At 39.9% G+C, this 12,270-nt stretch overlaps 1 protein-coding gene across 11 annotated transcripts in view; it reads right to left on the bottom strand.

Annotated features, from left to right (window-relative positions):
* Window positions 1–1,969: 1,969 nt before the first annotated feature.
* CLIP4 (CAP-Gly domain containing linker protein family member 4) overlaps window positions 1,970–12,270 on the bottom strand; it is a 62,743-nt gene continuing 52,442 nt past the window's right edge. For 6 of the 11 annotated variants that reach the window (XM_025215904.1, XM_025215911.1, XM_025215902.1 and 3 more), the window contains 8 exons: window positions 11,831–11,968; window positions 11,199–11,333; window positions 11,050–11,082; window positions 8,757–8,867; window positions 8,517–8,640; window positions 6,457–6,521; window positions 5,070–5,142; window positions 1,970–3,842 (listed from right to left, as the gene is read on the bottom strand). In XM_025215904.1, the coding sequence (XP_025071689.1) occupies window positions 3,521–3,842; window positions 5,070–5,142; window positions 6,457–6,521; window positions 8,517–8,640; window positions 8,757–8,867; window positions 11,050–11,082; window positions 11,199–11,333; window positions 11,831–11,968 (1,001 nt within the window). In that variant the 3' untranslated portion in view covers window positions 1,970–3,520. Of the gene's footprint in view, window positions 3,843–5,069; window positions 5,143–6,456; window positions 6,522–8,516; window positions 8,641–8,756; window positions 8,868–11,049; window positions 11,083–11,198; window positions 11,334–11,830; window positions 11,969–12,270 lie in introns of those variants that run through there. The other 5 variants (XM_025215935.1, XM_025215927.1, XM_025215939.1 and 2 more) reach the window with 5 other exon arrangements.

Here is a 12,270-nt window from a genome sequence, read left to right as displayed (position 1 = left end):
CCTTGGGGAAGCCTCGCCTGTCTTCCTCCACCAATGCTCCTCACCCTGTTGCTACAGCTCCATATTTGTTCCCTAGATAACTGCTGCAGGTGGAAATGAAGATTTCTGCTTGCCAGAGATCACAAGCTTCCACCTTCCTGGGAGTCCACGTCCTCTCCCTTCTCTAGCGCTGCCTCTGGCAGTTCTTCTTCCAATCCCAGAGGTCTCCGCCAGCATCGAATCAATGAACTCCTCATGGCGGAGGATGCTTTAGAGCCTCACCACCTCCTCCTGTAGCTCTCTTGCCTGTTGCCCGAGACACACCACCAGGAGGCACTGCTCACACTACAGGCACATCCCCACCTGGCCATCACCAGAAGGAACCTGCGAGCCGCCGTGCCCATGGCACCAAACCTAGACTTGGATAGAAGCCTCACAGGTGCAAGCAGTGACAGTGGCTCTGGCACTGTGACATCCTCCAGCCATTTCCCTGTGTCTTTTAATCTGCCTCTTCTCTCTTACTGCCCTTCTTCCAAGCACAACTTACCTAGCGAACTTGACTGAAAGCTGGCCTGTATACTGTTCCTTAGCCTCAAAGGCTTTCTTTTTCCTTTTCTTCCTCACACCTACAGAAAGGCTCTCTCCTCAAGTGCGGGTGGGGGGGCAAAGTACCTGCAAACCACTTGCTGCCCCTGGTCACTTGGGGAGTCTCCTTTTATACCATGCTGGACCTGGACTGGCTCCACCCCATCATTAGGGCTTCTGTCAGGCACAGGCAACAATCACTCAGCAACACTCCCAGCTTCTCAGAGCACACCCCCCAAACATTCAGCAAGCCAAAGGCACAGGCAGCTCTAGATCACTTACTTCCCTGGGCAGGATCTGGTGCTGGGTTCTCTCCCCTGCCCTCTCCCAACAAACTGCTTGCCCTGTTTATCACTCCCTAATTGTTTGGAAAGTCTCCTTTTATACCCTGCTGGGCCTGTACGGGCTCCACCCCCTTATTAGGGCTTCTGTCCCACAGGCAGCAACCATTCAGCAAGCACTCAGCTAGCAACATTCCCAGCTTCTCAGAGCACAGGCCCCAAACACACACAGTCCATCAAACACTTAGCAAGCCAAAGGCACAGACAGCTCTGGATCACTTACCTTCCCTGGACAAGATCTGGTGCTTGACTTCTCTTCCCCTTTCCCTTCCTCCTCTTGCTCCCAGCAACCTGCCTGCAAACTGTTTGCCACCCCTGTTTTCTTAGTCCCTGGTGGCTTGGGGAGTCTCTTTTTAAATAACTCATCAATTAAGCAATTACCTACTTGATCTGGCCGAATGACTCATCAATTAAGCAATTAGCTGCTTGTTCACAGGTGCAAGAAGTGAGCTGGAGGGAAATAACAGGCTACTTTAAAAAACCCTACCCAAAAGAGGGTGGGGGGCACGGGACCTGGTATTTGAAGCTCCAGTCTGGTAGCAGTAGGGTCCTCCTGCCTGGGCCAGGCCACTTAAGAGCCGGGGTGTGGGGGACCAAAGACAGCAGACATGGCTGCCTCTCCCCATGTTCCCAGTGGTCTGGGAGTGCTGCAGTTGTCCTCTTGTTCCCTGCCCACCTGGCTCTTTCCTGATGAATGAACAAATTATTTAAAGCAGGTATGATTTACGGATATTTGCTTTTTATATTTTGACATGATTTTAATAAAACTATAACAATATATTGTCATTACTAAATTGTCTGTCTGTCCTCCCCACCCCTAATTTCATGCAATCCTGAAAATCAATCAAACATCAATTTTAGTCATCGAAATTATTAAAAAATTGAAAATCAAATTCTGCCAAGCCTACACACGACACACAGTGGCTGCAATATGTAAACAAAATGTTGTTATACCTTCCTTAAGCGTCATTCTCCCCAACTTAAGTGAAAAATAAGTGATATAAAACGTGTATTTTGGGCCGTCTAACAAATTCCTTTAAAGAAGGGACGTTAAAAACACTAGGCACTGATATTTGATTTTACTAATGGCAGGAAAAAAACACAAAGGAAACAGCTGTTAGACACCGCAACTGTCTTCAAACAATAAAGCAATAATTTAGATGGTTTTATAAAATGTTTACATTCAATATTTACAATTATCTTCTATTAAAAATTTCCATAAGTTAGAATTAATATGCAATCTTAATACAGTTCAGAAAAAAATAACTATAACAATATTTAAAATATCACATACTTTGTATAAACTGCAGAATTCAGCCTAAAGATGGGATACTGTGTTATGCTTTTCATGTAAGTGACATTCAAACAAACAGTTCATTCAGAAGACAGTCCTGTGCTAAATTACTGTTTCTGGGATATTTATGCTCCTGAATACCTGTAGTGAAATACTGTTAATGTATGCCAAACAGTTTAAAAAAAAAAAAACTTATTTAAAGAGACAGACACATTCTTATTCAGTTGTTTAAAAGACCATATTGCATTAAAATAAAATAAGAGTTTCAGTATTGTATCTAAAGAGATACTAAATTTAACCAATACTTATACATTTAGAGACAAATTAGAAATATAAAAATGGCAAATGTAGGAAAAAAAGGACCTGTTCTGATGGACGTGGTACAAACCAATAAAAAGTGACAAGCTTGCTTTAAAACAGATATATATGTAAGTTCTGCACAGCACAGACTATAAAGACTTAATATTTATAATGCAGGTACTATATATGATCCAACCTTAGTTTCATATTCATTAAAAATGTTAGCTTGCAGCGAAAAAGAAATTCTTCAAGAAATGGGGGATAGCTCTCCAGAGGGGAGAGGAAAAGTGCATTATATTTTAAAAAGTGCTTCTTGCATGTTTTTACTGTCTTTTCACAAAAGCCTACGATGAAAAGTGCTTTACTACAAACCTGAAACATGGTAAATTGGCGATTTTTAGTTCCATACCACTGTAGCAGTAAATTCTTCCATTTACCTTCTTTTGCCATCAACCCATACACCCTTTCAAAGGGTAGAATTTTTCTGAATGATAAAATACTAAACTGCTTCACAGCCAATTTGGGGAAAAAAGTAATTTCTTTTTTCCTGCTTATTGCTACCAGCTGGTGCAGCAATGGACAAAGTGTCTAGTAAACGGACTAATGTCACTTGTTAGTAAACTCCTCTGTCACAAAAAGCAGTATATAAAGCATTATCAAGCTCATTAGTAGTTGGAAAAAAGTAACATGCTCTCTAAAGCTTTGTGATTTCATCAAGCATCAGATATGCCTTTATCTTTGAATATTATTCAAATATGGCATCTCAGACCTAAGACAGTTTTACAATATATTCCCAAAGCAAGGACGGTTTCAAATGCATGAAATGAAATATTAATTTCACTCCTTGGTGTGACTACTTAGAGCCTAAGGATATTGGCATGAATTGCAAAAATACAGGTTTAACTCTGAAGATAAAAAAAAGCCAGCGGTCCATGCAGACAAGTTTGGGGTTCTTTTGAGTGCTTTAATCCTTCTACTCCACTGCATCAGCACTTGGCTCACTTGTTGTATGCATTTAGGGTCAGCAAATATCATCCACAAGTTTTGCCCCATTAATCCCACGATATGTTACTCTACTAGGTCGAACTAAGACTCCATGGTTTGGCTTGCAAGTGAAATACCGCTTCTCACCCACAGTTCCATCATTCTTCCCCTTGGCACTTCTGAGTTCAAGTCCAAGCCATATCCCTGGTGCAAAGTCAGTAGGACCAATGTACCTAATAGTGCCCATCTCATTAGAGCTGGTTAGAAGGACCTGAGAACCCTCGTGTAGCTTCACCGGTCCCTCAGTGTTAGCTGTAGTGGTGTTACTCCAGCTGCGCCGAAGCACAGAGCTCTTAGATCTAGTTAAGGAGAGAAAAACAGGTTTCTGACAAAGTGCACACAGGGAGTTCTCCCGTTTGATGCATCTTCCTGACTGACAAGATTAAAAGATAAACTCAAATGCCTTTTAAAGACCAGATTGCTTTCAGATCCCACCTCAGCAGTAGTAAGATATGCGAGAAGTTAATTTACAGATAAAGTACACATTTGAAAATCAGTTCTGCTTTAACTTGATGTTAATACCTACATTTGCTTTCAAATAACTGATATCACTAATACAGCATTATAAACTTGTACAGCTGGCAAACACCTTGAACATGACAATTCAGTGTCCCTATAAACTGAGCTAACACGAAGTTGTTTGTTTTCAGGCCTATACCTGGCAGATAGATAGCTTTCATTCAGAATCTGGGCAGCAAGATAAAAATCCAAAACTAGTATCTATATACAAAACGTTAATGAAATCAATCATTTTGTTCTAACCAGTTACATATTTTAAAGAAATGAGATGCCTTCAAACCATACTCTATTAATCTACAATAAAAAATAAAGAACTAGAAGACTGCCTCAGGTAAGGGGAGTGGATATAGAAGAATTAGCATACGTTCAGAAAAATAACTCCCCTTTCCCCCAATTTGATACACAGCTTAAATCAGCATTTCTCAACCCATGGGTTGCGATCCAAAAGTAGGTCACAAGAATATATGAAAGGGTTGTGAACAGACTTTAAAAATGAAAAAAAGGGAAAACAGTGGCTTTTCCCTTGTAGGCTAGCAGAGTTCCAGCCTGCAAGGGGCTGCTTGCTCCCCGCCCCACACATGGGGGGGGCCTGGAGGTGGGGGGCAGCGGGTCGGGACTGGCCACTGATGTTTACAAATGGGTCCTGGTACAAAAACAGTTGAGAACCACTGACTTAAGTTATAGTTTGTCAAAAGAGCTGGGATATTTCAGAACTGAAACTTGCTCCCCTTCTGTTTTGGTGTCATGAGTTCTGAGTAAGAGCTCATGAGTGATTCAGCTCTTCTAGAGATAGTTCTCTAATCAGTCATTCACTATCAGAAATCAGTGGGGACTGTTTGTTAAGCTAGGCCAACAGAATGAGGAGAGCTACACGTAACTTCAGAGGAATCTTTACCCGTTACATGTATACATCAACAGAATAAAATTCTGACCTTAATTCTCCCAGTCATCCTGAACTTCAGGTGCCCAGTTTTTGCAGCTAATAAATATTTAAAACACATACTCACCTGACAAAGGTATGCCTCCTGTTCATTTCCTTTTGAGAAGATGCAGAAGTTGTACTCAAACTTCGTTTAAAACCTACACGGGACAATAAATAAATAAGGTAATTAAGCTGATTAGAATATTTTTGAAAAGTGTATACGATTTGCATTTACTAGGCTTTTACCATCTCATTTACTAGACTCCTTCCCCTCGCTCCTACAAACTACTGCTCATCAGAAGGAGAATATATTTTTCAAGAAAAAGTGTATTAGAACTAGATTTTTAAGAAGCAGAGGGAAAAGGCGATTAAGTCAATAAAAAAAAATGAAGTTTTAAACACCTCTTCTCCAAAATTTCTGTTCAGAAAAAATTATTTATCAAAAAAAGTCTGAATAGGTCTCAGAAAATATGAGTTTGATATGGAACTGCTCCTACTCTGATTTCCACACCAATCTTGCCATTGCTTCTTCAACTCCTGACCTGTTGTCCTTGCCTGTAAGCTGCTTTGGCAAGACCCTTATTTTTAGTTTGTAGTAAGACTATTATATTAGCACCAGAGATCTGGGCCTCGCTATACTAAGCACTGAACAAATAGGTAGCAAGGCACAGACCCTGCCCCAAAAAGCTTACAATGTAAATAGACAAGACAAAGAAGGGATAGAAGAGAAAGAGACAGGTGAAGTGACTCAGCCAATGTCACACAGGTGAGTGCATGGCCCTAGTGTGTCTGTCTCCCAAGTCCCAGAACAGTATATCCATTGGACTACACTGCTTTCTATACTTTATCTCTGGTGTATAAAAAGAGTTCATAAAGGTGTTCAAAACAGGTTCTTCTGTAGAGATTTCATAAATCCTGTCCTTACAAAATAGCAGATAAAGGGAGAAATATGCATTTAGACCAGTAAGATCCTTCTAAAACCAGACATTTAGTTAATAGAAGCAAGGAGCATAAGAAACATTAGAGGAAGAAATTCAATTTTTCAAATTTTCAGTTTTAGTTGGTTGTTAATTTCTAGGTTTAATATTATTCTTAAACACTGGAGTCTGCAAGTAGGAGGAGAGGAACAGTGGAAAAAACCCTAGTTGTACCTGGTTCACTCTCCCTTTCAGCATCCGCTCTCTAACACTGTGACAGAACACTGGGCAAGATGGACCTATAGTCTGACCCAGTAAGTGGCAGTTCTTATAGGAATCCAGTGTTAAAAACCTTCTGGCCTGCTGTGGTCTTTCTGAGTTCTTTGCAACAAAGAATCATTCTATTATTTTTTTGTAGTGAACAAAAACCAGTGCAAACAACTAAGAACTGACACTTTCTCAGGGGTGCCTGAATATAGAAGAGTGCCTCAAATCTGCAGAGGCATGCCTAAAAAGGTTGAGAACCACTAAGCTATATAAAACATAGTTTCTTACCTGGGAAAGACTGATTCATTTTACCTGAGGAAGTTTCTGTGAGGGAGTCTAGGGAACCTGTTAATCTGAAATGAGACGGTGTGTTAAATCTCTTCCAAACTGAACTATAACTTTAATAAATATATTGCTGAATTATTTTGGAAAGACATCAGTGTCAAGGTTTACTGAAAAAGTGTCAAGGTTTACTGTTGATTAGTGCAAATCTGGGTTTCTTCCCATCCTGCAAGTTAAATTTTGATTCCAAATAGACAGATTTTAATTGCGCACAGGTCTGTTAACGCAGAGTAAGATTCCCACAGCAGTCATTTCTCTCAGCTTGCATAAACTAATTTCATCAATTACTAATCTAAAATGCTACCTGTATATACCCAATAATATGCAAGTTATAGTAAGCTCAATGATCAGAGAAACACTACTAAGGTTTAAGTCTTAATGGAAGTGCAAGATGAAAGTCAATCACACGGTAAGAGAAAGTGCTGCATGTATATTTAAGGCTACAAATACAGTGCTGGTTCCTCTGTGTTGCAGCCTTATAGACGGAAGGAAGTGAGAAAATATTTATCTTTCATTTCGTGATGCATAGTACTGTGGAATTTCACTGTGCTAAAAGGGTGAGATGAGGGAGAAGTGGAGAAGAGAACTGTAACTGGATACATACAAAGTGATCTTCCACTGACCAAAACTAGGCAAGTGAAGAGACAGAGCTGTTTCTGATATTCCTCCATAAGCCCAATATTAGTGGCTCTAAATCAACAACATGGCTCCTAGCTCTGGCTCCTATATGTAGTTTGGCTAGGAGAATTCTACAGATTACCATGAAGTTCCCTACCCTGGGGGTCTTCAAGAGGAGGTTAGATAGGCATCTGGCTGGGGTCATCTAGACCCAGCCCTCTTTCCTGCCTATACAGGGGGTCCCTCTTCCCTGCCTATACAGGGGGTTGGACTCGATGATCTATTGAGGTCCCTTCCAACCCTAACATCTATGAATCTATGAAAGTTACATGGTGTCCAATACAGAGTCCTTTCACTAGAACTTTACATCCAATATCAAGTTTGTCCCTACTAATGAGTAGTCACAAACACCTACTATATTAGCTGTGCTCCTAAAGGTAACTACTGGACTGAAACGAACATTTGAAAAGTGTGCAAGTTTGCTGTAAGAGCCACATGGGTATGCTTCCCATTTATACTGCATTAGTACTGAAAGGTTTCTGTCAATAAGTTGGTCTATGACCACCTAGCCTTCACCAGCAGGAAGAGTACGTGCTTATTAGGCCTGTGCAAAGCAGCTAGTATTTGCTTCGGATTCGGATGGTTTGGGGGACAGTGATTCGATTTGGTGATTCAAATCACTGTCCCAAATCAATTCAGCCAAATCTGATTCAGAGATTCAGTCACCGCCAAACCGGCTGAATCAGAGGCCCCATCTCCCACCCGCTCTCCCAGCCCCATTTGGGGGGGGGGAAAGCACCACACTCACAGGCTACTGCCAGACTGGGGGTGGGGGGGGACAAACCCCACTGCCCCACATTGCGTGAGGAGCTCTACCGTGAGCCCCCAGAAGCCCTGACGGCCACTGCGCAGCCAGTGAGTGCGGGGCGTTTTTTGTTGGTTTTTTTTAAGGAGCCAGGATGCTGGGGACAGGTGGGGCAGCCATTGATGGGGCTGGGAGAGTGGGCAGGGGATGCGGGGGCCCCCTCCTCCAACCAGGGGCTGGGAGAGTGGGCAGGGGATGCGGGGGGCCCCTCCTCCAACCCCCCCTCCCACCCTCTACTTACCGGGACGGAGACCAGGTCCAACTCCCTGTGGCAGTGACCAGGGACTGCGCAAATCTTTTTCAAATCGATTCGGACCTTTTTATTGGTCTCCTGATTCAATTCAGATTCGGAGATTCGACTGCCAAATTGAGCTGAATCTCTTCCTAATCAAATCGGCACCCAAAGCTTCGCACAGTCCTAATGCTTATATAGAACTCTTCCCCAGTGGAGAGAGAGAAAGAAGGTAAGAAAATGAGGAGAGGATAATGTTTGTTTGCATGTCAAAATGACATCATTACTTGCCTCTGCACACGAGATGGTGGTGCAAATATGCCGTATCTAGGGAGGCAGCTAAAGTACTGCACCCCTCCAACTGAACCATCATTCTTGCCATGAGGTTTGTCCAGTTCAATACCACACCAAAACCCTAAAAAAGATAAAATATGAATATTTTTAAAGAATAATTTTAAAATGTCAACTGTGAAGACAGCAACATTTTTGTACATAATAGTTAAAACATGGGATTTATCGTTGTATATTCACCTAATTTATAAATAAGAGGATTTTCACCAAACCAAGAAATAAGATTTTCCTTTTTCTGGATGCGATCTCTTTGATTTGAGTCAATAATCACAAATACAGAGGAAGCAATTCCTAAAAAATTTCAAGATATGAATGTTTTGTTTACAGATCAAAATAATCCCAAAAACGCTGTTCATCTTTTTAAACATCTAAACCTATTTTTAAAAGGAGTTAATTTTAAATAAAATGCAAAAGACCCAAAAGTTGCAAAGATTGTTTTTAGGCAAATGCAATGCTGCTACAAATTTAAGTTTTCTGATGACAAAACAGTCAGGAATGAGTTACTGGCAGTTCAAGTTTCTTCAGCTCTTCGACCACCTACCTTCAACCTGATCTCAAATGACTTCCACTAAAATTAAAGTGTGAGCTAATACTCATTCAAGTCTCTCTCCCTGTCTAAAATACATAGTGCTTCATACTAATGTCAAGCCTGATTTTTGTCATGTGGACACAAATATATGAAGAACTGGGACTGGCCAACAACCCATTTCATACGGATCACTGAACAGCCATCAAATGTTAATAAGTTTGAACACTAGCAACCTGTGATAAATGTGAGCTAATTATGTGAAGGTGATAAGTTCCATATCCCATTATCAGTCCTTATGCTATCCATCCCCAAAGACTCAAAATTAAATTCAGGTCACTTGGAGCTTAGGCTATGGATTTAAGGGCAATACTAATCAGCTGAAGAAACAAGGACCATGACTTTTAAATTAAAACACCTAAATATATATTAAAAAGTTCCTTTTTTCCTGTTCTCACAACAATGTGGCCAAAATCAACAGGCCTATTATTATGCAAGGAATGGCAGGCCACCAAAAGCAATAGGAAAAGGGATTTTTGCCAGCTTGTCAGGAAGATATGTTCCTGTCATTTTTGCATATTATGTTGGGTTTTTTTTAAATGGCTACCTTCCTGACATGAAAATTCAGAACAGTGGTTCCCCCTGCTATTCCCCAAACACACAGTGCTAAATTACTGCAAGCATAAAGATTAGTGATTATTCCACGGTAGAATTTCACCCTCTTTTTTTTTTTTTTTTGCAGTAAAAGGCAGTTTCATTCTCAATGTTAAAAGAGACACAATTTCTCTTCTAAAAATGAATATATTGAAGAGCTCTTTGATAAAGATCATTTAGCTAACACTAAAAGGACTTTGTTAGCATTTGCTACAGTACAGAAAGAAACTCCTTTCATTTGCTCCCTTAAAAGGACAGAAATTAGCACAAAATATAAAAAGATTCAAGATAAAAATACAAGATGGGGGGAAGAAACCAGTTTAGTATTTAACAGAAAAAGTTATCGTGTGAGCTAATACTCATTTGTGTGTCTCAGCATATGTAATCACCAAATACAAGCTGCACATGCGAACATACCCATTTGAGGACAAGAAAACATTTCAGCTGTTTCCATTAGACTGTAATATAGATTACACAGAATTTACAAATTAGATTATATTAACATCCTAATCTAATATTCCTTAAAATGTACTTGTTTCAATGAGGAATACAATTTCTGCCTTTTGATGCTGCATTTTGACATTTTACCTTCAACCTTTTTTTAAATATCGATGCCACCAAGTGTCAAGACAGAGTACTGTTACTTGAATTATCAATCAAGTAGGTTTCCATTTAAACCAGTCTTGGTGAAAAAATACCAGACAACTTAGCTATGGGCAGTCTCAACTTTGTGATTATGTTCTAGGCAGAGGTCTGGAATATGAAGGAACTCAAAAATTACAAGAGTGACAAGCAATTTAGTTGGAAAGGACGCATGGTCAAGTTACAGTTTCTATCATTTCAGAACAATCCACTTCCATTTCAAGATGACTAGCTATTTCTCACAATTGGGGTAATTTCCACCAAGTCAATTCTCTAGGTATCTGCACTTTCTTATTGGGAGCAATAATACAAAAGTGGTCCCAAGAGATAACTGAACTTAGACTAACAATCTTTTTCATAGTTTACCAGCCACCAAGGCATTTCTAAAAAGAGAAGAGCATAAATATATTGTGGTACAGCTTCCATGTTGCAAGATATCAGCATGGACAAAGAGCTGCATATAAAAGCCCAAAGAAGAAAAGGAGTGTGTGATTGCACACCCTCTTCCCCCACCTCCCCACAACTGAACTCACAATATTAAAAACTTTATGAGAATTTCAATAACCAAATATTTCAGTATTAAAATATTTCTTCCAATTCATCTACCTTAATGGTTAAGTGGAAATCACACATTATATATTAAATACCCACCTTCTCCATGCAGCTGCAATTTCAAGAAATATTCTAGCATAACAGGAGAGAGAGAGATTTGTAATGCTTTTTTTAACTTAAAAGTCCAAACACCCACACTGGTCATATTAATCTAATTCTACAATATATTTGATAAACTTCTAAGATACCTGGCGCAAACTTTGTTGACCCATAGAATCTAACAGTGCCAGTTCTCTGTCCAACTACCAGCACCCTGTCTCCAAGCTGAATTTCTCCTTCATCAAAAGGGTTTTTTCTTGTAGCTGGAGAAGCATTATTCAATCCTATTTAAAAAACAAGGAAACAAGCTGAAATTAGCACACCAGCAACTGTGAAAACAAAGAAGGGTTTAGCAACATGTCAGCCAACACAAAGGAATAGTCTCTGACCAACCTGTACTTTATACCAAACCAAAACCCATACAAAATACTCCTTTGCTTCAGTGGGAGTTGTTTGACTAAGGAACACTGGACTTAAAGCTCTTAGTTCATATTTGGAAGTTGAAGGCACAGTCTGAAGTACAGTTCAGCTCTGAAACTTAGACCTTAAAAATCATAACTCCTTGCTCAGTTATGTTAATAACTGTAACACACAAAACCTTAACTTTAGGGATAATTACTTGACAAGTGCCTCCCTCCTTTAAACTATGGTCCCAAGTTGTGACTTAAAGAACAAGCAAATATGTTCCCTGTGAACATCTGACCTATCAGATAACTGACCTGCCCCCACATCCCCAGCCTGTGAAGATATCCCTTATAACTAAACATAGCACACACAGTACCAGTACTGGTTTTAGATGAGATGGAAGTTACTTTAGTCGCTGCCTTCTTATTACTGTTGGTTGAACTCCTTTTTGGGAGATGATTATGTTTAGTCTCTAAAGAAGTAGTAGAAGAAGAGCTACTGGAGCCAGAAAAAGCTGAAAGTAGCAGTAAATGGAAATAGTTATCCAGAAATCATAATCAGGGAAGGACTAACTAACAAGAAAGAAAAAACAAGTATGAAACAGAAAAACCTCATTAATTCACAAAATCAGTAAGGGAGCAAAACAAGAAACAAAACAGACATATGCAGCATGAGCTTTTACTTATTTGTTTTGGCAATGGTAAGCTTGTGTTAGCTATTTATAATGCTTCATGACATACCAGTAAATAGTTTAGAGTATATTTGTTAAAATAATGAAGGCTTATAATACAAGACCTCATCACCTCACTCTCGGCA

This window comes from Alligator sinensis, unplaced genomic scaffold, assembly GCF_000455745.1.
Source record: "Alligator sinensis unplaced genomic scaffold, ASM45574v1 scaffold138_1, whole genome shotgun sequence".
NCBI classification, from domain to species: Eukaryota; Metazoa; Chordata; order Crocodylia; family Alligatoridae; genus Alligator; species Alligator sinensis.
The sequence above is the reverse complement of the archived record's forward strand: the minus strand, read 5'-3'. Positions and strand labels throughout refer to the sequence as shown.